This window comes from Arvicanthis niloticus, chromosome 8 (assembly GCF_011762505.2).
Source record: "Arvicanthis niloticus isolate mArvNil1 chromosome 8, mArvNil1.pat.X, whole genome shotgun sequence".
Taxonomy (NCBI): Eukaryota; Metazoa; Chordata; class Mammalia; order Rodentia; family Muridae; genus Arvicanthis; species Arvicanthis niloticus.
Genome location: NC_047665.1, coordinates 75,074,452 through 75,101,587, shown reverse-complemented (window position 1 = coordinate 75,101,587; position 27,136 = coordinate 75,074,452). Strand labels below are relative to the sequence as shown.

The window sequence follows — 27,136 nt, the reverse complement described above, 5'->3', positions numbered from 1 at the left end:
TTAAGAAGTGTCCAACACGGTCATCGTTCCTATGAGCATCACTAGAGAGTAACATCTACTGTGAAATATCACGGTGGCCTTACCCATCATCTTCTCAATTCTCCTCAACAGGAACAGGTTGCTCTTCAGTTTTTCCATCCTGTTTTTGTAGAACTAGGGCTGCAGCATTGTGATTTGGTTTTTCAGCTTCATGCACCACACTGTTCATCTGGTATTCAGGCACCTCAGTCTGACTCCCATTTTCTGATATGTATGCCGAACTGAGGTTCAGGTTTTCTGATACATGAATTGCACTGTGATTTCCATTTTCTGAAGCATGAACCACACTTTGAAGCTCATCTTCTGATGCATGCACCCAACTGTCATTCAGGTTTTTTGTTGATTGCAACCTGATGACTTTCTGCTTATCAGCTTCTTCAGTGACCTTTACCAAAAATTAATATTAAGAATAACTGACTTTAATTCTTTTATTTCTCTTAAGGGAAAGAGTATCTTGTCTGTATACATGTCTGTGTATGGGTGCTGGGGATTCATATCAGGACCTCCAGAAGAGCAGCAAGAGCTCTTAACTGCTGAGCCATCTCTCTAGCCCAAGTAACTGAAGTGTTTTAATATAGAGTTTCTTTCATTAATTCTATCAATTCACTCATTAGTTTTCCTGATTTTCTTTTTTTTTTTTAACTTAGAAATGGATTGTTTAGCTTAAAAGTCCAAGTTACAGTTCATTATCACAGGAAAGCCAAATGAACAGGAACCTGTGGTAGCTAGACATAGTCCATCCACAGACAGGAACAATGAATGCAGGAATGCTAACACTACAGTCAGTTTAGAATGCAATAACCCTGTGCCCAACCCAAGAATGGTGCAGTCCAAATTCACAGTAAGTCTTTCAAACCCAGTGACCCAAATTCAGAAAATCTTTCACAGGAATGACCTCAGGCCAACTTAATCTAGGAAATTTCTCACTGAAGACACATTTCCAAACTGATCCTACATTGTGTCAAAAAGACAATCAAAACTACCCATAACAATGTATTTATCCTTACTATCAATAATTTTGAGTAATTCAGAGTTATTTAATGATAAATACAATACAATTTGAGAAATTCTTTCTCACAATCCAAATTGCCTCTCTCTATATAAGCTGCTAAATGGAATTTGTATAGTGCATTACATTTTTACATTCATTGGTCAAATAATGTGCATTAAGATGGTCTCTATCTTTTGTCTATTATGAATAATACTGCAATGAACATCCATAATGCAAGACTTGGTATGGACATATTTTTTTTCTCCTTGGAATGCAAGATCTTGGGATCTTGGATTTTATTTATTTTAATTGTTAAGAAATTCACAACATATTTGAAATGGAATATTCAATACTGCAATCACACCAGCTGTGTGGGGTGGGTCTACTTCTCCACATCTTTGAGAATACTTATATCTGCCCTTAAAATAGAATTATAACTACTATAGAAGTATAAAATGGAATCTAATAGTTTAAGTTTACTTTTTCCTAAGGTTAATCATGTTAGGCAACTTTTGCTGTTTTTATGGCAATTTCTGTTTCTTCAGGGAAATATATAGTCAAAATATTGACAGTTTCAAATGGATTCTCTATTACACTATGGAAATTTTCTATATATATTAGGACATATTTATGATATATACATAACAATTATGAGAACATGACTTGTAAAAGTCTATTCAAAATCTTGTGTCTGTTTTCTTATCTGTGTTTTATCATTTCATTTTTTTTGACAGTTGTGTCAATATTTTCTATGGTATCTTCTGCACCTGAGAGTCTCTCTTCTATATATATTGTATTCTTTTGGTGATCCTTGCGTCTATGACTCCTGATTTCTTTCATAGGTTTTCTATCTCCAGGGTAATCTTCCTTTGTGATTTCTTTATTGTTTCTACTTCCATTTTTATGTCCTAAATGTTTTTTTTTCTATTCGTTCACCTGTTTGGTTTTGTTCTCCTGTAATTCTTTAAGGGATTTTTGTGTTTCCTCTTTAAGGACTTCTAACTGTTTACCTGTGTTCTCAATTTCTTTGAGAGTGTTGTTTATGACCTTCTTAAAGTCCTCTATCATCATCATTAGAAGTGATTTTAGGTCTGACTCTTGCTTTCCTGGTGATATGGGGAAGTCAGGACTTTCTTGTGTGGGAGAACTAGGTTCTGATGACACCAAGTACCCTTGGTTGCTGATGCTTATGTTCTTACACAGGCCTTTTGCCATCTGGTTTTCCTTAGTGCTACCTGCCCTGTCTCTGACTAGAGTGTATCTTTCCTATTATCTTGCTTGTGTCAGAACTGTGTAGGGTGAGTGTTGCTACTGGGGTTAGAACTGAGGCCCAAGATCTGCTCAGTGCTCCAGCCCAAGCCAGAAGGAACCACTGCTCTAGGCCAGGAGTGAATTCCTGGATCCCAGTGGGTCTCAGTTACTCCCTGTTTGGGGTGGGTGTTGCTGTCTCCTTACCTAAGATACTGACCGGATTACAGCTTCTGGGAGACCTTCTTCCTTTGGGTTCTGAGAGAGTGGGTGCAGGGCTGCCTCCTGGGATCTGCTGAGTGCTCTGTCCCAGACCAGAAGGCTATAATTTCATTTCTATCATGAAGCTCACAAGTTCTTAACAATTAAGCTGAAGTTAACAATTTATTTTCCCCCAGGCACGATTTTATTGAAAAATTCATGTATACATATAATGTTTTTATCAAACTCACTCTACATTTTCTTACATCCAGTTTCTTCCCTATTCCATCCGACTTCAAGTTTCTCAATGATCACATGTGTGTTTGTGTATATGCGCATATACCTATTAGAAGGCAATCTTGTGTGCATGTCTGTTGCAAAACCAAAAAGTCCAATAATTTCTACAGCTGTATGCAAGAGTGTAGAACCATCTACAGGATATGGGTAGCTCTTCAATGGCAGCATATTTGAAGAAAATTTACTCAACCTTGTTCAGAAGCCATTAATGACCAAATAGATTCTCAAACAGGGATGGGGCTTTTTGACTGGAGTTTTGGCTGGCTTTATATTATATAGGTGCTGTGCATTAAGTCATAGCATCTGTGAGCCCATGTACACAATTGTCCTACCATGATCAATAAATATATCTCTATTGCAGATGTCCACTATCTACCGCTTACAGTCCTTCTGTCCTCTATTCAATAATCCCAAAATCTTGGGAGGAAAATGAGTGGTATTGATTGTAATACACTCAACAGCTACTGTTCTCTGAATTAATCACCATCTGCAAAAGGAAATTCCTCCAATGACAGTTGAGAGATACACTAATCTATGGGAATAAAGATGGGAACTTAAGGGACAACTTAGTACAATGTTCATTTTGAAAAATAATAATATTAGGTCTCCCATATATCTATGACCATGACAGTCAGAAAGTTTTAGCCTAGTTAACAATATCAAAAATAGATTCCATCTTATAGAGTGAGTATTAAATCCATGTCATTTATGCCACTATCACACGAGTGGACATAGCTTGCCAGTTCAATCACTACTAGGCTGTTGTTCATTTTAAAATCAAGGTTTAGTGGCATATCTAGGGACTCTTTCTGACACAAAATCATAAAGATTTTCTTCTTTCACAACTTCAAGTTTCGTAACTCTAGCTCTTGAATTTACATCCATGAGCTAATTCTTATGGATGGCATGAGATAAATATTTACAATATATAAGTACAATATATATAATTACAATATATAAGTAGAATATATAAGTGTGGTCTAAGCACCTTATGCAGCTTTGCCAAACTGCCTTGCTACTTCTGTAAATGCCAACTGACCAAAAATCAGGTTTAATTTTCTGGGCTCTCAATTTTATTCCACTGGTCTATAAGCCATTATCCAGGTCTCTTCCTCATTAGATTTTGAACAGTAAATTTGAAGATAAGATATTATATGTATTCTAATTTTGTTTCTTTTCTAATAAGTAATTTAACATTTGCATCATTTTCAATGTTAGAACTAACTTACCATTTTCTGAAAAAATACTATATTTGATGTTACTGCAAATGGAATTTTTGTAATTTCATTCTTTCTGGTGTATAAAAAGAAAACTGATTTCTACAATGAGGTTATATATTGTTAATTTGACCAACTCCTAATTAGTTCATAAATATGTTTATGTAATATATATAAATTAAGTAATATACTTAATTTCCTATAGGCCATATTATTTTATCTAAAAATAAAAACAATTATGTGACACGCTACCTCGCCGATAAGGAGCACGCCACATTCAAGATTCTTCTGACAGCATCTTTTATTGTTACAGCTCTTTTAGTTAGAAGGATGCAAGATGGAGAACAAAGGAAGGACCCCAAGCCCCAGAATGTACTGACTTATATACTATCAAAGAGACATGATCTGTCCTCATTGGCTTACAGACTGGGGTCTCATTTACATATCCACTGATAGTACTATCAGCGGGAAAATTCGCACCTACTCGTGCGCACAGCTGCAGACACCAAGGCCAAGAAGAACCAGGAACAGGAAGCCAGCACCATCTTCTAATGGCGAGCGTATAGCTACTTCAGCAAACGCAGCATGGCTCCTAACACAATTATTTATTTTTTTATTTTTTTATTTTTTATTGGATATTTTCTTTATTTACATTTCAAGAGTTATCCCCTTTCCTGGTTTTCTTCCCAGAAACTCCCTATTCTTTCACACCTACCCCTGCTACAACAAGGGTGTTCCCCCACCCACCCATAAAATGAAGGTACATCGTACCAAAACTTATGGTACACAATGAAAGCAGGGCTACAAGGAAAACTCATAGTCTAAGTGCCTCCAAAAGGAAACTGGAGATAACATACACTAGCAGCTTGACAGCACATGCAGAAGCTATAGAACAAAAAGAAGCAAATACACACAAGATTAGTAGAAGGCAGGAAATAATCAAACTCAGGGCTGAAATCAACCAAGGAGAAACAAAAAGAACTATGCAAAGAATCAACAAAACCAGAACCTGGTTCTAAAACTATCCAGTGGGAATAAAAACAGCATTTTCAGCAAACTGTGCTGGCTCAACTGGAGGTCAGCATGTAGAAGAATGCAAATTGATCCATTCTTATCTCTTCTACAAGCCTCAAGTCCAAGTGGATCGGGAACCTCAAATAAAACCAAATACACTGACACTAATAGAGGAGAATGTGGGAAAGATCCTGGAACATGTACATACAGGAGAAAATTTTCTGAACAGAACACCAATGACTTATGCTCTAAGATCAACTATAGACATATGGGACCTCATAAAATTGCAAATCTTCTTTTGTAAGTCAAAGGACAATTTCAGTTGAACAAAACGGAAACCAACTTTCAAGAACTCATTGCAGCTATGGTTACCTACACACAACATACAGTGAGTAATCAGAATGAGAGAATGTACAGAGCAATAGCTCATGAGGCTCCATCTTTTTCTGAAGAGTTATTGGTAGTGGATGGCTGGTGATGATGATCGAATTTTTGTGGGGGAGGGAGTATAGATACTGAGAGGTTGATCACCATTGAGGAGATGGCCTCACATAATAAATATATGACCAGCAGTAATCACACTTGGTAGAATAATTAAAAATAGACAAGGACATGGAGAAAAATGAGGAGGAATAGGAGAAAGCGGGAGAAGAAAGAGGAGACATGAAGTTGGGAAGGGATCTCAAAGACATGCTGAATGCCAAGAAAGGGAGTATATGAATTAAAAATTATCCATATGTGTGAGATTCACAAATAAGAGATAACATAAATTTTAAAGTTATTAGAGTCTTAGTGTTATTAGCATTTTAGCAGAATATGTTTGTATGTATGTATGTGCATATGTATGTATTTCTGACAGAGAAGATAGTTTCATGGGTACAGGTAGTTGGCATGAAGCCTGGTAACTGGAGTACATTCTCTGTAACACACACAGTATGAGGAGAGAACCAAATCCCGCAAGTAGTTGTCTCTATTCCATACTCACTAGTGCAGTCACATGACAACAACAAATGATTAGCTAAATCTAATTTTTAAAATGTTTCCTTTTTAAATTGTTAAATTTATTCGTTGTTTCCTTTCTATGCATTGTAGTTTTACCTGTATGTATCTCTGCAGAGTGAATATTTTCTATGCATTGTAGTTTTACCTGTATGTATCTTTGCAGAGTGACTATGCCTGCTATTGCTCATGGGATGTTTCTCATGGTGCCTCAAGTAGTCCTATAGAATCCTACTTGACAAAGAAAAATAGTCTTCTGAATACAACTGACTTACCAAACTTGTACCATCCAAGATCACCTGAGGCTGTTCTGAATCTTCTGTTGGATGTTCCGGTTCAACTTTTATTTTCAGTTTTACAGAGTTCAGTCTAAAAACCATATTTTAAAGTAATTATACTCACAGATCAATTCTTATAAAACAGAGTTTCTGAAATGTGCAGATACTTCTCTAAAATTATTCAAATGAATGGTTTGGTAACCATCATTTTCTAGCTGGGTTTGACATTTTTGTCAATATAAAATGTATAAAATGTAAAGAATAATTGGCTATGTTAAGTTCAAGGAGAAGTCTTGGGGCTCTAAAAATACGAAAATTACAACCTGTTTTTTATATATGTCCTAGCTTTTCAGATCCATATGAATTAACAAATGCTAAAATCTTTCATTGTGTACAATATAGTGAAAAGTGTGACAGAGAAGTAGAGCCTTGCCAATTTTTCCCTATGTTTATCTAATGGTTTTCACACTTAAAATGAAGATAGGCACAATGATTGTCAGGAGCCATAAAGGGACAAGCTAATAATTAGCAGTGATCATCCTGAAATGGCTTGCCTTGGATTATTATATCTGTGACAAGTAAGTCCTTATCAGCAGGGCTTTAAGGGACTTATTTTAGCAAAGATTCCTGCTATTAATATGTTTTTTCTATTATTATTATTATTATTATTATTATTATTATTATTATTATTATTAAACAAATATAACAATCACTAAGCAATAGCACACCCCTTTGGAGCAGATCTCTGCAGATCCATGAAGATGGATCTTGTGGTGATACTATATAGACAAATAGATGACCTCTTAAGTCTTTATGATGATCCTATAAGGATTCCTAAAATTATATCAATAATCATTAAGCTCTTTTATAGTGGGACTGCTACTAGGTGCCTTTCTGATAGTCAAAACTGCAATGAGAGATCTGCCAGCCTCCCAAGTGTTATCAGTTAATTGCTCTTAGAGAGTAACCAGACTTTCTCCTATTCAGAGCACTTTCCAAGAGGTTGTAAAAACATTAACCAAAGGTCAGTATAGGGAACTAACAATTTATTATAGGTACTAGAACAGAAGATAAATTATTGCCTGGGTTTATCTATACAAAACTTCATTAATTTCTTAGTTATAGTTTTAAACCTTCAATGAACCTGTAAAGCTAGACAGGTGATGGATGTTTAGCCAGATAATTGCTCCTAATGGATATGCATGTAAACATTCTGTGTTGTAAACTTCTATTTCATTTTATGGTTTGATTTTTGGTGTGAACTTGTGATGAACTTTGTAAAGTGTGATCATATACTCTGAAAGATGTATAAGTACTGAGGACAAAGAGATGAGAGGCAGTTAGAATAGAGAGAGAGAATAGAGATAGAAGAGGATTTTTTTTTACCTTTCCCCATTTAGAGTAGTATATAGAATAGAATTTTTCCCTTTTCTAAGGTAAAATAGAAGTTTTCCTTTTCCCCACTTAGGACCTTCCTGCTTTTCCCCTTAGATAGCTTTCATAGGAAACTTTTTAACAACTTAGTAATAAATGCTATAACCACATCTCTAAGTGTCTTTTCTTCCTGTGACCTCAGACTAGCAGGCATAAGTTAAAGCCCAGCACTTACTGCTGAGATAGTACAAAGGCTATTTACTTTTTCCTTTGCTGTTTTTGGGATGAGGTGCTAAGTGCCAGAAACTGCAGTTTCTAGCCAGAGGATCACAGAAAGCAGGTGAGCTACAGTAGCATAGTAAGTAAACTTTTCTAACATAGATAAGAAAACTTTCATTATACAGCAACCCTAAATATCTCATAAGACCAAGTCTTACACTGCCCCCCCCACCAATGCTCTTCCCCCTCAGTTGCCTCACGAAAAAACAAGAAGACTTCATCCACCACACCGGGGCTGGTCCCTAGCAAATGACCAGGAAGATATTCATCTCACTATCCCTCACACACACCCTCTCTCTTTGTGTGCATGAGTGCATGCATGCGAGTGTGTGTGTGTGTGTGTGTGTGTGTGTGTGTGTGTGTGTTATGTGTAAAAATAGACTTGGGTTTTCTATGTATCCCTGATTGAGCCTGTCTTAGTACTAATTCAGACTTACAAAAATTTTAAGGCAATCCCTATTTCTCAAGTTCAGGAGTGTTGAAAATATTTGGTACTTACCATCAAACAAAGATGAAAATAAATTTGCAGAAAAAAATAAAAAAAACTGAAGAGAAAAAAATCTTTTCAAAATGTACTTTTATTTAATGTTTCATTAAGAAAGTGAATATAACATATTGAAATAAAAATGGTTATGCTATTCATTATAAATTAAATACTAAAGTATAGATTTCCAAATCCATACTTAAAAGTAACTGATACTAAAAATATTCAGCTAATATTAACAACAAACAGAATCAGATTATAAATGAAAATCTTTCACCCATATTGAATATTAGTGATGAATCTCTATAAACACTTTTTAATTGGATAATGAGTCCATGAAAATAAGTGAAAAACCTCTATATTTGCATTTGTATATTGAATAATTTTATTCTGTAGACTGCTGTCATTTTCATGTAAGTGTGTGTTTTGTGTGTGTGTATGGTGTATGTGTGTACAAGTGTGTAGTGTATGTATGTGTGTGCATGTATGTATATGGATGCATTTGGGTGTGTTTCTTTTGTCAATATGTATAGGTGTGTCTGGCTGTGTGTGTGTGGCTGTGTGTACACTTTCTAAGTATTCTTCAGTATATGTTGTTTGATGGTTAGTTACCTTGATACATTCTAGAAGTACTGAGAAATAATACATGTCAAGGAAAAGGTTAGTGCAGGGAGGCAAGCCTTGTATGTTTTCAACATCACACACTCAATGACTTTGTGCTATATTGTCCAGACACTGTCAAAACACTGTTTACTATTCTAATTTCCAATCAAAATGGCCTTTTACCCTGGCTTCTAGACTCTTAGTTGTCACATGAGTTTGCCAACAGTGGTTGTCTTTTACAAAAAGCATGTCCACAGAATTGGAAACAACAGCATCTGATTGATTATCAGCATCTTATGATCATGGAAGTCTGACTGTGCCAGGTTTAAGAAGTGTCCAACACGGTCATCGTTCCTATGAGCATCACTAGAGAGTAACATCTACTGTGAAATATCACTGTGGCCTTACCCATCATCTTCTCGATTCTCCTCAACAGGAACAGGTTGCTCTTCAGTTTTTCCATCCTGTTTTTGTAGAACTAGGGCTGCAGCACTGTGGTTCGGGTTTTCTGCTTCTTGCACCACACTGTTCATCAGGTTTAGAACTGCAGGCACCTCAGTCTGACTCTCATTTTCTGATGTGTATGCTGAACTGGGATTCAGGTTTTCTGATACATGAATTGCACTGTGATTTCCACTTTCTGAAGCATGAACCACACTTTGAATCTGGTCTTCTGATGCATGCACCCAACTGTCATTCAGGTTTTCTGCTAATTGCAACCTGATGACTTTCTGCTTATCAGCTTCTTCAGTGACCTTTAATGAAAATTAATATAACTGACTTTAATTCTTTTATATCTCTTAAGGGAAAGAGTATCTTGTCTGTATGTAAGTCTGTGTATGGGTGCTGGGGATTGATACAGGGCCATCAGAAAACCAGCAAGAGCTCTTAACTGCTAACCCATCTCTCCATCCCAAGTAACTAAAGTGATTTAATATACAGCTTCCTTTATTAATTCTATCAATTCACTCATTGGTTTTCCTGATTTTCTTTTTTTTAACTTAGAAATGGTTTGTTTAGCTTAAAAGTCCAAGTTACAGTCCATTATCACAGAAAAGCCAAATGAACAGGAACCTTTGGTAGTTCACCAACATAGTTCATAGTTCATAGTTCATCCACAGACAGGAACAATGAATGCAGGAATGCTAACACTACAGTCACTCTAGACTGCAATAACCCTGGACCCAGCCCAAGAATGGTGCAGTCCAAATTCACAGTAAGTCTTTCAAACCCAGTGACCCAAATTCAAAAAATCTTTCACAGGAATGACCTCAGGCCAACTTAATCTAGGGAATTTCTCATTGAAGACACATTTCCAAACTGATTCTACACTGTGTCAAAAAGACAATCAAAACTACCCATAACAATGTACTTATCCCTTCTATCAATAATTTTGAGTACATTCAGAGTTATTCAATGATAAACACAATACAGTTTGAGAAATGCTTTCTCAAAATCCAAATTGCCTCCATATATTTTAACTGCTAAATGGAATTTGTATAATGCATTACATTTTTACATCCATTGGTCAACTGAAGTGCATTAAGGTGGTCTCCATCTTTTGGCTATTATGAATAATACTGCCATGAACATCTATAATATGCAAGACTTTGTATGAATATATATTTTTATTTCTACTTGGAATGCAGTGAGAAGTAGAATTGTTGGGCTCTTGGATTTCATTTATTTTAATTGTTAAGAAATTTACAACATATTTGAAATGGAATGTTCAATATTGCATCCACTCCAGCTGTGTGGGAAGGTTCTACTCTTCACATCTTCGAGAATACTTATATCTACCTTTAAAAAAACCAAAATTATACCTACTACAAAAGTATGAAATGGAATCTACTGGTTCAAATTTAATCATGTTGGACACCTTTTCCTGTTTTGTGACAATTTCTATTTCTTCAGGGAAATATATATTCAGAATATTGACAGTTTGAAATGGATTCTTTATCACACTATGGAATACTTTTATATATATTATGAGATATTTATAATATATTAATAACAATTGTGAAAACATGACTTGTAAATCTATGCACAATCTGGTGTCTAGTTTTATCTGTGTTTTAACATTTCATTTCTATCATGAAGCTCACAAGTTTTTAATTTGTCAGTGCTCACATTATTAATTTATTTTTTCCATAGGCACTATTTTATTGAAAAATTCATGTATGCATATAATGTGTTTTTATCTCTCACTCTCCATTTTCTTACTTCCAGTTTCTCCCCATTCCATCCAACTTCAAGTTTCTTGCTGCCACACTGTGTGTGTGTGTGTGTGTGTACATGCATATCTGTTTGGTGGCAGTCTTGTGTGCATATCTGTTGCAAAACCCAGGAGTCTAATTAGTGCTGCTTGTGTATGCAAGAGTGTACCATCTACTGGACATGGGTAGCTTTGCAGTGGCAGCATTTTTTAAGATAAGTTGCAGAACCTTGTTCTGCAACAATTAATTACCAAATAGATTCTCAGACAGGGATGGGGCTTTTTGACTGGGATTTTGGCTGGCTTTATCTTACATAGGTGTTGTGCATGAAGTCAAAGGCTCTGTGAGCTCATGTACACAATTGTCCTACCATGATCAATAAATATATCTCTATTGCAGATGTCCACTATCTGCTGCTTACAGTCCTTCTGTCCTCTAATCAATAATCCCAAAATCTTGGGAGGAAAATGAGTGGTATTGATTGTAATACACTCAACAGCTACTGTTCTCTGTATTAATCACCATCTGCAAAAGGAAATTCCTTCAGTGAGGGTTGAGAGATACACTAATCTATGGGTATAAAGATTACTTAAGGGACAATTTATAGGCCCACATTAATAAATATATGAGCAGCCATAATCAGACTTTGTAGGATAATTAAAAATGGATAAGAACATGGAGAAAAAATAGAAAGAAGTTGAGAAGTAAGAGGAGACATGAAGTTGGAAAGGGATCTCAAAGATATGTTGGATGTCAAGAATGGGATTATGCATTAAAAAATTATCCATATGTGTGAGATTCACAAATAATAGATAACATCAATTTTAAAGTAATTAGAGTTTTAGAAATATTAGCATTTTAGCAGAATACATACATATATGTGTGTGTATGTATGTATGTATGTATGTATGTATGTGTGTATGCATTTTAGACAGACAAGATAGTTTCATGGGTACAGGTAGTTAACACCAAACCTGGTAACTGGAGTACATTCCCTGTAACACACAGTATGAGGAGTGATCCAAGTCCCAGAGGTTGTTATCTCTATTCTATACTCACTAAGGCAATCACATGACAACATACACAAATGATTAGCTAAATCTAATTTTTAAAATGTATAATTTCTAAATTGTTAAATTTATTCATTGTTTTATTTCTATACGTTGGAGTTTTGCCTTTATGTACCTCTGCTGAGTGAATATGCCTGCTATTGCTCATGGGATGTTTCTCATGGTGCCTGAAGTACTCCTATACAACACTGCTTGACAAAGGAAAATAGTCTTCTGAATACAACTGACTTACCAAACTTGTACCATCCAAGATCAACTGAAGCTGTCCTGAATCTTCTGTTGGAAGATGTATTCTAACTTTTTTCTTCCGTTTTTTACGTTTCAGTCTAAAAACCATATATTAAAATAATTATACTCACAGATCAATTTTTATAAAACAGAGTTCCTGAAATGTGCAGAAATTTTTCTAAAATTATTCGAATGAATGGATTTGTAACCATCATTTTTCTAGTTGGGCTTGAAAATTTTGACAAGATAAAATGTACAAAATGTAAAGAATAATTGGCTATGTTCAGTTCTGAGAGAAGTCTCAGGGCTATAAAACATAAAAATTACAATCTGCATTCAGCTTTTCCATATAGGTCCTAACTTTTCAGGTCCATATGAACTAACAAACACTAGAGTCTTTCATTGTGCATAATGTAGTGAAAAGTGTGACAGGGAAGCAAAGTCCTGCTAATTTTTTCCTATGTTTATCTAATGGTTTCCACATTTAAAATGGAGATAGGCACAATAACCAGGAAGATACCTCTCTCAATCTCCTGCCCACAGACCTCTCTCTCTCTCTCTCTCTCTCTCTCTCTCTCTCTCTCTCTCTCTCTCTCTCTCTCTCGTGTGTGTGTGTGGTGTGTTTGTAAGAGTGTGTGTCTCTATGTGTATGTGTGTGAGTGTGTGTGTTAAGTGTCAAGATAGACGTTGGTTTTCTATGTATTCCTGTCTAAGCCTGTAAAAGTACTAATTAAGGATGATGAAAATTTTAAGGCAATCCCCATTTCTCAAATTTATGAGTGTTGAGAATTTTAGGTACTTGCCTTCAAACAAACATTTAAAAAACTGAAAAAAACAGAAGGCTGAAGAGAAAAAATATACTTTAATTTAATATGGCATTTAAAAAGAAAATGAATATAACATGTTTAGATAAAAAAATTCATATGCTCTTCATTTTAAATCAAATACTAATGTATAGAGTTCCAAATCTATGCTTTAAAGAAACTTTGATATTAAAAATCTTCAGCTAATATAAACAACAAATAGAATCAGATTATGAATGAAAATCTTTGGCCCATATTGAAGATTACTGATGAATCTGTATATACACTTTTAATTTGGATAATTGCTTCTCTATCTATGGAAACTATGTGATGATATCCTAAATAATATATTTATTTGTTCTTCATACCAATTGATTGGATCAGACACGAATGATTGTACCCAATATACAATACCACAAAGTCAGAAAAATAACAGAATTAGCAACTTTACCTCTTCAGTTCATCAGCTTTCAGTATCTGGTCTCTCTTGTCTACTAAAAATTTTGCCAGGCTTTCGTTGTTTCTTAATCGAGCCAAGGTACATGGTGTAAAAGTATCCTGTAGAAAAACAATAGTTGATAATTCTGAGAACTTGATTTCTCTCAAAATAATGGACAATCCCATGGAAGACTTAATGGAGCTCCCTTCTTCTGAGGGTCAGCGAGCCACAGCCTTGCCCTTCTCACCCCACAGTGCTCTTGTACTTGTTGCTCTTCCCTTTGCACAGCCTCTGCCTGCTGCTGAGAGCTGCCTACAAATCCTGTCCTCCTGACACTCATTTGAGGGTGAAAAGGTCACCTGAGCTTGGCTTTTTCCCTGGCATTACCATGGTATTTGAGTCATGTGATTGCTCCTTGCTAAACCAAAGCTCCTTGAGGATGGAGCCCTCATTTTTACCTCTAATACCCCAAACATTAAACCATAGTGAAAAGGTCTCCAGTATTTCCATTGAGTGATGAGTTAAATTGCATCTCTGGGAGAGGGTTTAATCCTTCATATTACAAACTATATTTAGTTTACCAGAATACCATGCCTCGTGTGAGCACCATGTTCATCTGTTAGAAAAATGTTATAATCCTGAGCACAATAAGACCAGTATGGAAGAAATATCATGACATGCATAATCCTCCCTACATGGTGATTTTGTGGCAAACACACAACTTCACTGAAAGCATTACAGAAACAACTGCATTCCCACCAGACTATGGAAAGCAACTCTTTAGATTCTACTTATGGTATTAGGAACCCATGGCAGACATGCAAATGGTTCACTGAGATATAAGTTGTAAACTAAACGATACAGGCATCAAATATACTCTGATAACTTATGAACAACGGATCTGTACCATTTTTCCACCTACAGGACAATGAATCTCTTATTGTTAAGAACTCTCAATGTCTCTGATACACATTTACTTAAAATTATTTAGGCCAGTTTTTTTAGTTACTACTAAAGGTTATTTCTAAGCAAAATATAAATCAGATATTAAAATGAAACTATCAATACAAAGTCTGGTAACTGTGTGTGTGGTCATTTTAGAACAATGAAAACCACTATCTGAATGCATGTGGAATGCATGACTTTAGTCCCAGCATTTGGGAAGCAGAGACACAGTACCAGAGAGCTAGGGATACACAGAGAAACAGGCAGACAGGCAGACAGGCGGACAGGCGGACAGGCGGACAGGCAGACAGGCGGACAGGTGGACAGGTGGACAGGTGGACAGGTGGACAGGCGGACAGGCGGACAGGCAGACAAGGAGATAGGAACTGAGCTGCTAGCATGTTCAATGAACAATGCTGAACAAGAAGATATTTTTCTTTGCAATAATCATAAGCCTTGCACCGGCTCCTATAATTAACTTCATCAAGCTTACAGATATGCAAAGGGAATGGGATTGCTTAAGGGATGAAAGTTGTTTAAAAAAAAAAAAAACAACCTCTAACAATTAAAATAAAATACCATTTGTAAGATAGTTATAAATTACACAACATAGTCTTACCAAATAATATATTTTTAAATGTCCTGTCATTGATTTCACAATGCAAATAAGTCATTAAAAGCACATGCAGTGAAAATAATCTGTAAATCAAAGCTGTGTGGTCTCTACCTTGTTCCTTATACTGATGTCAGCATGGTGTTCCAGCAGTATGTCTGCCATTAAGATGTTGTGATGCCAAGCAGCATAGTGCAGAGCCGTGTTCCCATGGTTGTCCTTGGTATTTGGGTCAGCACCATGATCTAGTAAAATGGATGCGCATTCAGCATGCCCATACTGTGAAGCCTATGGGTATTACATCAAGAAATAAATAGGAAAGATGGGAAATACAAAAATTTCACAATTTTACTAACCATTTGCATTTAGCCGAGATCAGGTTTATTCCCAGAATTCCCATCAAATCTGTGTCACACTGAAACTGTTAGGTGATATCTACCTTAATTAGTGCTGTGCAGTTGCCACTGTCTCTGAGATCAAAGTCACAATTCCACTGTATTAGAAGGGCAACTACAATAGGATGGCCATGTGCACAGGCATAGCGCAACATTGTTCTGCGAAAATAAAGACATTTTAAGAATTTTTACGACCCTTCCAGTCTGCACCAGTGCCCAGAGCAGTCATAGGGTGCCAGTTCTGCACCACATTTCCCAAACCCCAGGGAAAGCTGGACTCCCAGGAGCTCTAACACACCCAGGAACATACGATAATAGAACTACAAGATTTCAGAAGCCTGGGCACACCAGGATGTTAGGATCCCAGAAGCAACCTGACTCCCAGGAGCTATCCAGGATCTCGGGATCACAGGATCACGGGATCACAGGGTCACAGAGACAGATGAACTCTGAGGAATTCTGAGACAAGCAAGATAACAGGATAGACTTCTCCAGTCAGAGACAGTGAGTGAAGGTAGCACTAGAGATAACCAGCTGGCAAAAGGCAAGTGCAAGAACATAAGCAACAAAAACCAAGGTTACTTGGCATTATCAGAACCTAGTTCTCCCACCATAACAAGTCCTGAATTCCCCATGACACCAGAAAAGCAAGATTCAGATATAAAATAACTTCTCAGGATGATGATAGAAGACTTTAAGAAAGATCTCAATAACACCCTCGAAGAAATACAGGAGAGCATAGGTAAACAGGTAGAAGCCCTTAAAGAGGAAACCCAAAAATCCCTTAAAGAATTACAAGAAAACACAACCAAACAAGTGAAGGAATTGAACAAAACCATCCAGGACATAAAAATGGAAGTAAAAACAATAAAGAAACCACAAAGGGAGACTAGTGCAGGCTCTGTCCAGTTTCTTTTTGTAGGCACTTAGAGCTATGATTTTTCCTCTTAGCACCACTTTCACTGTGTCCCACAAGTTTTGGTATGATGTGTCTTCATTTTCAAAAAAATTCTAAAAGGTCTTTAATTTCTTTCTAAGAAAGAGATCAGGAGTCATGGATGCAAACATCACCAACAAAATACAAGAGATAAGAGACAGAATCTCAGGTACAGAAGATACCATAAAAAGAAAAAACCTTGAAACAACAATTTAAAAAAATACAAAATGCAAAAAACTCATAACCCAAAATGTCTAGGAAATCCAGGACACAATGAGAAGACCAAACCTAAGGATAATAGGTATAGAATAGAACTAAGATTTTCAACTAAAAGGGCCAGTAAATATCTTCAACAAAGTTATAGAAGAAAACTTTCCTAACGTAAAAAAAGAGATGCCTATGAATATGAAAGGAGCCTACAGAACTCCAAATAGACTAGACTAGAAAAGAAATTCCTCCTGTCACATAATAATCAAAACACCAAATGCACATAACAAAGAAAGAATATTAAAAACCATAAGGGAAGAAGGTCAAGTAACGTATAAAGGCAGACCGATCAGAATTACACCAGACTTCTCACCAGAGACTACCAGAAGATCCTAGACAGATGTCATACAAACCTTAAGAGAACACACATGCCAGCCCGGGCTACTATGCTCAGCAAAACTCTCAATTAACATAGATGGAGAAACCAATATATTCCATGACAAAAGTGAACTTACACAATATCTTCCCACAAATCTAGCCCTACAAAGGATAATAGAGGGGAAACATCCAACACAAGAAGGGAAATTATATCCTAGAAGAAGCAAAAAAGTAAGGTACTTCCAACAAACCCAAAAGAAAATAGCCACATAAACATAACTCTACCTCTAATAACAACAACAACAAAAACCGGGAAGCAACAATTGTTTTTCCTTAGTATCCCTTAACATCAATAAACTCAATTACCCCATAAAAAGCCACAGATTAATGGACTGAATATGTCAGCAGTACCCAACATTTTGCTTCATAAAAGAAATACACCTGAGTAACAAAAACAGACACTACCTCAGAATAAAAGGCTGGAATACAATTTTCCAAGCAAATGGAAAAAAAAAAATCTGAAATAGCTATTCTAATATCAAATAAAATGGACTTTCAACTTAAAGCTATCAAAAAGGATAAGGAAGGACATTTCATATTCATCAAAGAAAAAGTCAGCCAACATGAACTCTCAATTCTGAACATCTATGCACCAAATGCAAGAGCACTCACTTTCATAAAAGAAACCTTACTAAAGCTCAAAGGACACATTGCACCTCACACAATAATAGTGGGAGACTTCAACACCTCACTCTCAGCAATGGACAGATTATGGAAACAGAAAGTAAGCAGAGTTACAGTGAAATTAACAGAAGTTATGAAACAAATGGATTTAGCAGATATTTATAGAACATTTCATCCAAAATAAAGAATATACCTTCTCAGAACTTCATGAATCCCTTAAAGAATTACAAGAGAACACAACCAAACAGGTGAAGAAATTAAACAAAACCATCCAGGACATGAAAATGGAAGTAAAAAATAATAATGAAATCTCAAAGGGAGACTACCCTGGAGATAAAAAACCTAGGAAGAAGATCAGGAGTCACAGATGCAAGCATCACCAACAGAATACAAGAGCTAGAAGGGAGAATCTCAGGTGCAGAAGATGCCATAGAAAACATTGACACAACTATCAAAAATGCAATATGCAAAAAGTTCTTAATACAAAACATCCAGGAAATTCAGGATTTCATTGGACACAATGAGAAGACCAAAGCTAAGGATAATAGGTATAGATGAGAGTGAAGATTTCCAAATTAAAGGGCCAATAAATATCTTCAACAAAATTATAGAAGAAAATTTCCCTAACCTAAAGAACGAGATGCCCATAAACATACAGAAGCGTACAGAATGCCAAATAGACTAGACCAGAAAAGAAATACCTCTCACCACATAATAATCAAAACACCAAATGCACAAAACAAACAAAGAATATTAAAAACCATAAGGGAAAAAGGCCAAGTAACATATAAAGGCAGACCCATCAGAATTATACCAGACTTCTCACCAGATACTATAAAAGCAAGATCTAGGAAAGATGTCATACAGATCCTAAGAGAACACAAATGCCAGCTCAGGCTACTATACCCAGCAAAACTCTCAATTAACATAGATGGAAATACCAAGATATTCCATGACAAAACCAAATTTACACAATATTTTTCCAAAAACCCAGCATTACAAAGGATAATAGAGGGAAAGCTCCAATACAAGGAGGGTAGTTATGCCTTAAAAAGAACATGAAAGTAATCCTCTTCCAACGAATTCAAAAGAAGACAGCCACACAAAGATAATTCCACCTCTAATAACAAAAATAATAGGAAGCAACAATCATTTTCCCTTAATATCTCTTAACATCAATGGACTCAATTCCCCAATAAAAAGACAAAGGCTAATGGACTGGATATGTAGACAGGACCCAGCATTTTGCTGCATACAGGAAACCCACCTCAGTGACAAAGACAAACACTACATTAGAGTAAAAGGCTGGAAAACAATTTTTCAAGCAAATGGTCCTAAGACACAAGCTGGAGTAGCCATTCTAAAACCTCCAGCCCGAGAACACAAAGGGAGGGACTCATGCCTCCACCTGTATAGGTAGTTGAGGGTGGCCTTGTCAGGAGTCAGTGGAAGTGGAGGGCCTTGGTGCCTGAAAGTTTGGATTCCCTAGTGTTGGGGAATTTGAGAGCAAGGAGGCAGGAATGGGAGGATGGTGGAAGCATACCCTCATAGAAACTCCCAGAATTATATGGATTAGACATGACAGAGGCAGGCCTCCAGAAGACTAGATTTCAGAATTCAAACAAAAAATTATCTTGATACTAAAATCTGTTTTGAGAATTGTATATTGCAGAATACGCAGCCTTGGTGTATCTATTCATCAAGCAAGCTGAGCAGACCTGCTTGAACCTCTGATGTCCTGGAATTCCAGCTGGATGCACTGAAGACACAACATCAGAAGCTTATCAATTTACCCTTCTTCCCACCCCTCTTCTAATATCTCAACACCCATAATCAGCCTGAAGAAGTTAGTGAAGAGTCGGCACCCCTATTCCCTGGGCTTGAGGACTGCGGCTGTCTTTCTAGGGAAAAGTAATGGTTTTGTTGGAACAGGGAGGAATAGCTAGGATTTATTGCATAGCCATAACCTATTGGTAGAAATCTGTACAATTGTTATTAAGATGAAGTTATAATTTCTTAAATGGTACAAAATTTACTTTGATTTCATATTTAAGGTTTACAGTGGTATGAGTTTCATATTGGTATAAAAGTGAGATTAATAGTGTTACTCTCATAGGCATTGTGCCTATACAACACATTTAGGAATACAAGGCTTAGACCCAGTCCTTCTTTAACTTTTTTAACTGATTTGAGATGGTTAGACTGTGAGTTAAGGGACTATAGCAAATTCATGGCTCTGAGTTTATTGTTAGGGTGTTTTCTATATTTTATTTAGAAATAGCTGAGAGAAGTTAACAGACAGCAGTCCAGATTGCCTTACATGGATAGTTGATTTTCAAAACATCAGAAGTCCACAGAATTGAGGTTACAAACATTTCTGTATTGATGTTCATTTTGATTAGAGACCTGTCTGCTCCTGACAGCTTCCTGTCTTGGATTCTAAGAAGAAATTGAACATCTTTGGAGTTACTCCAGCTGTTGGGAGACAGCCACTAAGCAAGAATTGCCTCTTTCCATCTACAGACAAATTACTGTCCAGAAAAGGACACACTTGAGGAATAGTCGACTGATTATATCTGCCAATACAGAGTAATCAGCCCTTAATAATTCTGCATCACTAAGTCTGTCAGATGATCCTGGGCCAGAAGGCTGAAGATCAGATGCTCCAATGTTTTTTAGTATAGGGACTGTCCAGGTATTCAGCAGTCTCTATAAATTGGCTAAGTTTTAGAAGCTATGCTTTGTGCTTCCCATAATTTCAGTTAATTCAGTCATTCTGGATTTCTGATGGGGTTGAAGACTTATAGTCTCATAGCCAATCTTGGCTACTTACTTTAAGAGAAAATATTTGAGAGGATGGTTTTCAGCTGACATTCATTCTAAAGCCAAGAAAAAAGTCAGGTTCAGAACTAAGTCTTTTAGTTAGGAGAGATGACAGAGGTTCTGGTTAGTCAACAAAATGATGGACTGGGTATTAGGTCTATTTTGTACCTTACTGATACAAATTGGTATAGTTATGCTCTAATTGTATTTTGATAGAAAAGTTTTATTTTAACAGGAAGGGTGTTATGTAAGAAGATCTAAAGTGGGAGGAGTAAGGAGAAGAGGAGAAGTAGAGGAGGAGCTAGGAGACGAGAGATAGGGGATGGGGGGGGAGGGGAACATGGAGGAGGATGTCGAGTGTCTCCTGAAGTCAAAGGTAGTTGGTATATCTAGGTTGGGTATTGGGTTATGCTTCTGATTGTATGGGCATCTTGTTATTGAGCATTACCAAACTTATAAAGCCTTTGATTAACATTTTTTAAAAGTTACTAATAAAAAAAGAAAAAAATTAAAAAAGAAAAATAAAATTAACTCAAAGAAATCAGTAGCCTTCCTTTATTTAAAGAATAACAGGCTGAGAAAAAAGTTAGAAAAATGACACCCTTCACAATAGTCACAAATAATATAGAATACCTTGTTGTGAATCTAACCAAGAAAGTGACAGATCTATACGACAAGAACTTCAAGTCTTGAAGAAAGTAAATGAAGATCTCAGAAGATGGAACGATCTCCCGTGCTCATGGATCGGCAGGATTAATATAGTAAAACATGATCATCTTACTCAGAGCAACCTGCAGATTCAATACAATCCACATCAAAATTCCAACTCAATTCTTCACAGAGTTAGAAAGAGCAAGTCTCAAATTCATTTGGAATAACAAAAAACCCAAAATAGCAAAATCTATTCTCAACAATAAAAGAACTTCTGGGGGAATCACCATCCATGACCTCAAGCTGTACTACAGAGCATTAGTGATAAAAACTGCATGGTATTGGAACAGAGACAGGCAGGAAGATCAGTGGAATAGAACTGAAGAGCCTGATTAACTCCTATACCTATGGTCATTTGATATTTGGCAAAGAAGATAAAATGATTCCGTGGATAAAAGACAGCATTTTCAACAAATGGTGCTGGTTCATCTGACGATCAGCATGTAGAAAAATGAAAATTGATCCATTCTTATCTCCTTGTACAAAACTCAAGTCGAAGTAGATCAAGGACCTCCACATGAAACCAGACACACCGAAACTAATAGAAGAGAAGGTGGGGAAGACCTCGAACACATGGGCACAGGGGAGAAGTTCCTGAACATGACACCAATGGCTTATGCTCAAAGATCGTGAAATGACAAATGGGACCTCATAAAATTGCAAATCTTCTGTAAGGTAAAGGACACTGTCAATAAACAAAACAGCTAATATCAAAAATATCCAAAAACCTCAAGAAGCTAGACTCCAGACAATCAAATAATATTATTTAAAAATGGGGTACAACATTCAACAAAGAATTTTCAACAGAGGAATGTAGAATGGCTAAGAAACACCTAAAGAAATATTCAACATCTTTAGTAATCAGGAAAATGCAAATCAAAACAAACCTGAGATTCCACCTTATACCAGTCAGAATGGCTAAGATTAAAAACTCAGATGACCGTAGATGCTGGCAAGGATGTGAAGAAAGAGGAACACTCCTCCATTGTTGGTGGGCTTGTAAGCTGGTACAACCACTATGGAAATCAGTCTGGCAGTTCATCAGAAAATTGGACACAGTATTATCTGAGGACCTAGCTATACCACTACTGGGCATATACCCAGAAGATGCTCCAATATATAACAAACACACATGCTCCCCTATTTCTGTTCGTAGCAGCCTTATTTATAATAGCCAGAAGCTGGCAAGAACCCAGATGTCCTTCAATAGAGGAATGGATACAGAGACTGTGGTACATTTACACAATGGAATACTAGTCAGCTATTAAAAACAATGAATTCATGAAATTCTTAGGCAAATGATGGAACTAGAAAATATCATCCTGAGTGAGGTAACCCAGTCACAAAAGAACACAGATGGTATGCGTTTGTTGATAAGTGGGATATTAGCCCAAAAGCTCACAATATCCAAGACATAACTAACAGACCACATGAAGCCCATGAAGAAAAAATACCAAAGTTTGGGTGCATCAGTCCTTCTTAGGAGAAGAAACATAATACTCACTAGAGCAAATATGGAGATAATGTGTGGAGCAGAGACTGGAAGAGGGACCGTCCAGATAGTGCCCCACCTGGGGATCTATGCCAAGTGCAGTCAACAAATGCAAACACTGATGTAGATGTCAGGAAGTGCATGCTGGCAGGAGCCTGATATACCTATCTCCTGAGAGGTTCTGCCAGAGCCTGAATATACAGAGGTGGGTGCTAGTATATAACCATTGAACTGATTACAGGATCCCCAATGGAGGAGTTAGAGAGAAGACTGAAGGAGTTGAAGGGGCTTGCAGAATATGATAATAGTAAATTGTATCTGAAAAATAACTCTTTGATTTATAAATCTTTAACTAAAGAAAAACCAGGACTCAAATGAGAAAGTATGGGTCATTTTATTACTTACTTAAATGTATACAGTGTGCAGAAATGAGAGGTTCCAATGATTAATGAATAGGAGATTTTGATACTGCTATAATTTTTCAAAATAGCTACTCTTTATAATTTCCTAATTTTAGAAATATTGTTAATTGAAAGGAAAGAGGTAGAGGTCCAATTAGACTTGAGGTCTATTTCTCTAAACTTTCTACATAGGGCAGAAAATCTGGACAGGGTGAGAGACATTTACAGGCCATAGAATAAATGTGATACCTACATAATAGAGAATCAGTGTATATTTGGTGAACTATTGTGTAAAAAGAATAAATAAAGTTGAGGAGTTCAGTGTTTTATACTTAATAATTGTGAGTATTCTGATAAATTTAATTAATTATTTTATTAATTATAACTCACAACTCATAAGTCAAGAAATTGGTGAGATTGAATTTATATTTATTTTATCAGCAAGCTGTAGGAGGTATAAAGTAACACTGTCAATAATCATTATCTTCCCCTAATGTGAGAAAATTGCCTCAACAAATGGGTCCATGAAGTTACGTGCAAAACCTCTACAGTTGCATTTGTATATCCAACAGTTTTATTTTGTAGACTGCTGTCATTTTTATGTGTCTCTGTATGTGTGTGGGCGTGTGTATGTTGTAGGTGTGTACATGTGTACAGTGTGTGTGTGCATGCACATGTATGTATGTGTGGAGTATTTGTATGTTTCTTGTGTTAATGTGTGTAGGTGTGTGTGCCTCTGTGTGTGTGTGTGTGTGTGTGTGTGTGTGTGTGTGTGTGTGTCTGTGTGTGTCTGTGTGTCTGTGTGTCTGTGTGTACAGGTGTGTCTATGTGTGTTCTGGATTAATGATGTTAGCTAATCTTTAAGTCTCTATTTTATTATCTTCAAATTAAGGCCCACAGATATGGAAAGTTTTTCATTTAAATAGCTACAATATGGGTCATTTTTTTTTTTTTTTTTTTTTTTTTTTTTTTTACTTATTGAAATAAACATGTATTTCAACACCCAGGAAGCTATGTTGAATTGTCTTAAATTACAACTTGCCACAGCTTAAAATCACCTATAACCAGAGCCTTAACTGAGGAATTCTGTACATCAGGTTTGCTGTGGGGATGTGTATAGGGTACTTTCTTGTTAACTGTAGAAGGACACACTATGGGTACCAATGTTCCACAGGCTGAGTAATGAGAGCAAACAGCTTGCTTTTGTTTTATTCCTTTCTTGTCTGTGTATGTGGAGTGACCAGATCCTGACTCTGATTTCCCCATTATAATAAACTATAACCCCCTTTTCTCCAGGATTTTGCTTTGTTGGGGTGTTTGATCACAGTAACAGAAATGAAGACATGGCAATAGTTGAGTGACCTTTAAAAAGTTTTGTGATGAGTACCTGATGTTCAAGATAAAATACAAAATGTACCAGAGATATAAATATGACAATGGCCAGTGAAAAATATAGAGAGCATTATGCAGACTTTCTAAGAAAGAATGAAGTTACAACAGAGTATGCCAATGGGACTTTCAAACTGCTGGTATTCATATATAGACTTATGTAATCATTTGGTGTTTATCAAGCATAATGAGAGGTAAATGATCATCCTGTCCAAAATTTTCCAACATGCAAATGCACACAACTTTATAAAGCTCATATTTATTCTCTTGTGCCTATATTTATAATTTCCTGATTTCAGGAAGCCACTTTTGCTTTTTCTGTGAATATCTCTGATTTTTCCTTCAACATATCTAACCTAAGCTTTTGTCTTCCTCCTGTTCTAAGACAAGGCACTATACGTGATTCGTGTATCTCAGCTTTAAAAAACTTTCTTTAGTAGGTTGAAAAAAGTAAGGAGCATATTTAAGACAGATTTTCAGTTTAAAGTCATTTTTCCTTCTCATTCTTATGACTGCAGACATTATGGCTTTTGAAGAAAAACTTGTATAAATGGAAAGAAAACCTGTATTTGAGATAAACACATTCAATGTCTTATTTTCAGAAAACTTCAACTAAAATGATGTCTAATTATGTGTAACAAACTTGTAAGTATATATGACTGCATAATAAACTTTAAGTTTTGCATTAAGATTTATTCTTTACTTCTAAAGTCATTAACTGCTTTTAGAATATATTAATATACAGTACAAATTGTATATGATAATTATTATGTGAAAAATAGTCATAAATTTGCATGTCACAAAAATATTTTATTACCAATAAATGTATAATAATACTTCTCCATGTGTTCATGGCAGAATTCACAGATAAATAAAAAATTAAGGTGCCATTTAACAAGGATGGCATTTTGGATATGAATTTGTCGGGATGTACAAATTGAGAAAAATGAAGGTAACAACCCACTCTACATGAAAGAGCTGAGGGAAAACCAAAGCTACAGTACAGTTTGCAGATAATGAAAAACACAAAGAAATATCAAGGAATGAAGGGGAAGCAGCCTGTGTGGCTCTCCAAGGCTGAGGAGAGCTAAGCCTTCCAAAAGATAAACCATGTGGTCCTGAATTTCTGCTCTGAGCTGCATGATAAGACCATAGATTCCAGAAGCCTGGAATTCAGCTAGAGACAGCCTTTGAAAATGACACCAAAGATTAATGTTAGCATTGCAGGAGTTCACGTTGATTCTCTGTATACTGCCCGTAGGTGAACTCAGACGCCAAATTGAAAGAGTGGTTATTACTATTAAGTGAGTTAGTTACTTTGGGGCACTGAAGGAATGAAATTTAATGACATGAACACATCAACCTACTATAGAGCCTGGGAGAGAAACACGTACATCAGGCAATCACAGAAAAGAGGAGGGCTGAATATCAAAACATAAAGAAATTCAAGAATCAAGGGAGTTGAGTGGTGAACAGTTCTAGGTCAGTAGCGCCCCCACTCCCCACCTTCATGGAACAGTAGAGTAACCGCCAAGCTCAGAGATGACCACCTTTGATTCCTAAGACATCTTAATGACAAAGGCCAATATACTAGTCACCAGAACTGAAGGCATTGGCAGTTCCCTCCTCGCTCGTTTTCTGGGCTACTTAGGAAAGCTGACACATCTTTCTCCACACGACTCCCAACCTGTGCCTTGGCCCTGACTCTCAGTTCCAGTTACCTGTCATTCTTGTCTCGATCATTGACGCCAGTTTTTTCAAGTATGAGTCTGCTCTGAACCGTGGCAACAGCACCCCGGCTCGCAGCCTTGTGAATCTTTCCAAAAGCTTTGTACCTTTTGGGCTTTCTGAAGGAATGGAGGGCAATAGCATCCCAGCACTGCCCATCAGGGCCCAGGAAGGACTCCCTCTGGCTGGTGGAGGGGCCAGAGGAAGAATGCCTTCGATTCCAGTTGCCAAACAACTTCTTCATGGTGGAGCTCCCCCATCCACCCACCCCAAGTCACTAGATCCCTGCTCCTCCCCCTCGGTTGTTGGCCACTCTCAACCAACACACTGTTATATGTCAAAAGGAGGCCAAGTGAGTTTTGCCACCACCACGACAAAGCACCCACAGGCAAGCTCAGAAGGATAGAGTCCAGGCAGCACAGGTACTCCTGTCAACTGAAGACCATCCCACTGTTGCCAAGCAACGCATCAAAACTCAGGCATGAGCAGTCTGACCAATTGGAACGCCTGTATCAAACTACTATAATAGAAATTCTCAGCATGCTTGCTGTTTATGCTCATGGCCTGATCTGGGAAATTGGATTACTATCTCAGTCTAGCCTTGGATCTGAGAAACCACACATTTGCTGGGGACTGCTGAAGCCTGCTGGAGC

General features: G+C 36.6%; 1 protein-coding gene across 1 annotated transcript; it reads right to left on the bottom strand.

The window, feature by feature from the left end:
- On the bottom strand, positions 1 to 26,932 carry LOC117713418 (uncharacterized). The gene is made up of 8 exons (XM_076939653.1): positions 26,477 to 26,932; positions 15,778 to 15,892; positions 15,453 to 15,626; positions 13,793 to 13,899; positions 12,543 to 12,636; positions 9,433 to 9,779; positions 6,282 to 6,375; positions 1 to 424 (listed from the first exon to the last, which is right to left on the bottom strand). Exons 1-8 carry the CDS (start codon positions 26,725 to 26,727, stop codon positions 95 to 97), a joined length of 1,512 nt encoding a protein of 503 aa, XP_076795768.1. The 5' UTR covers positions 26,728 to 26,932; the 3' UTR covers positions 1 to 94.
- Between the last annotated feature and the right edge of the window lie 204 nt (positions 26,933 to 27,136).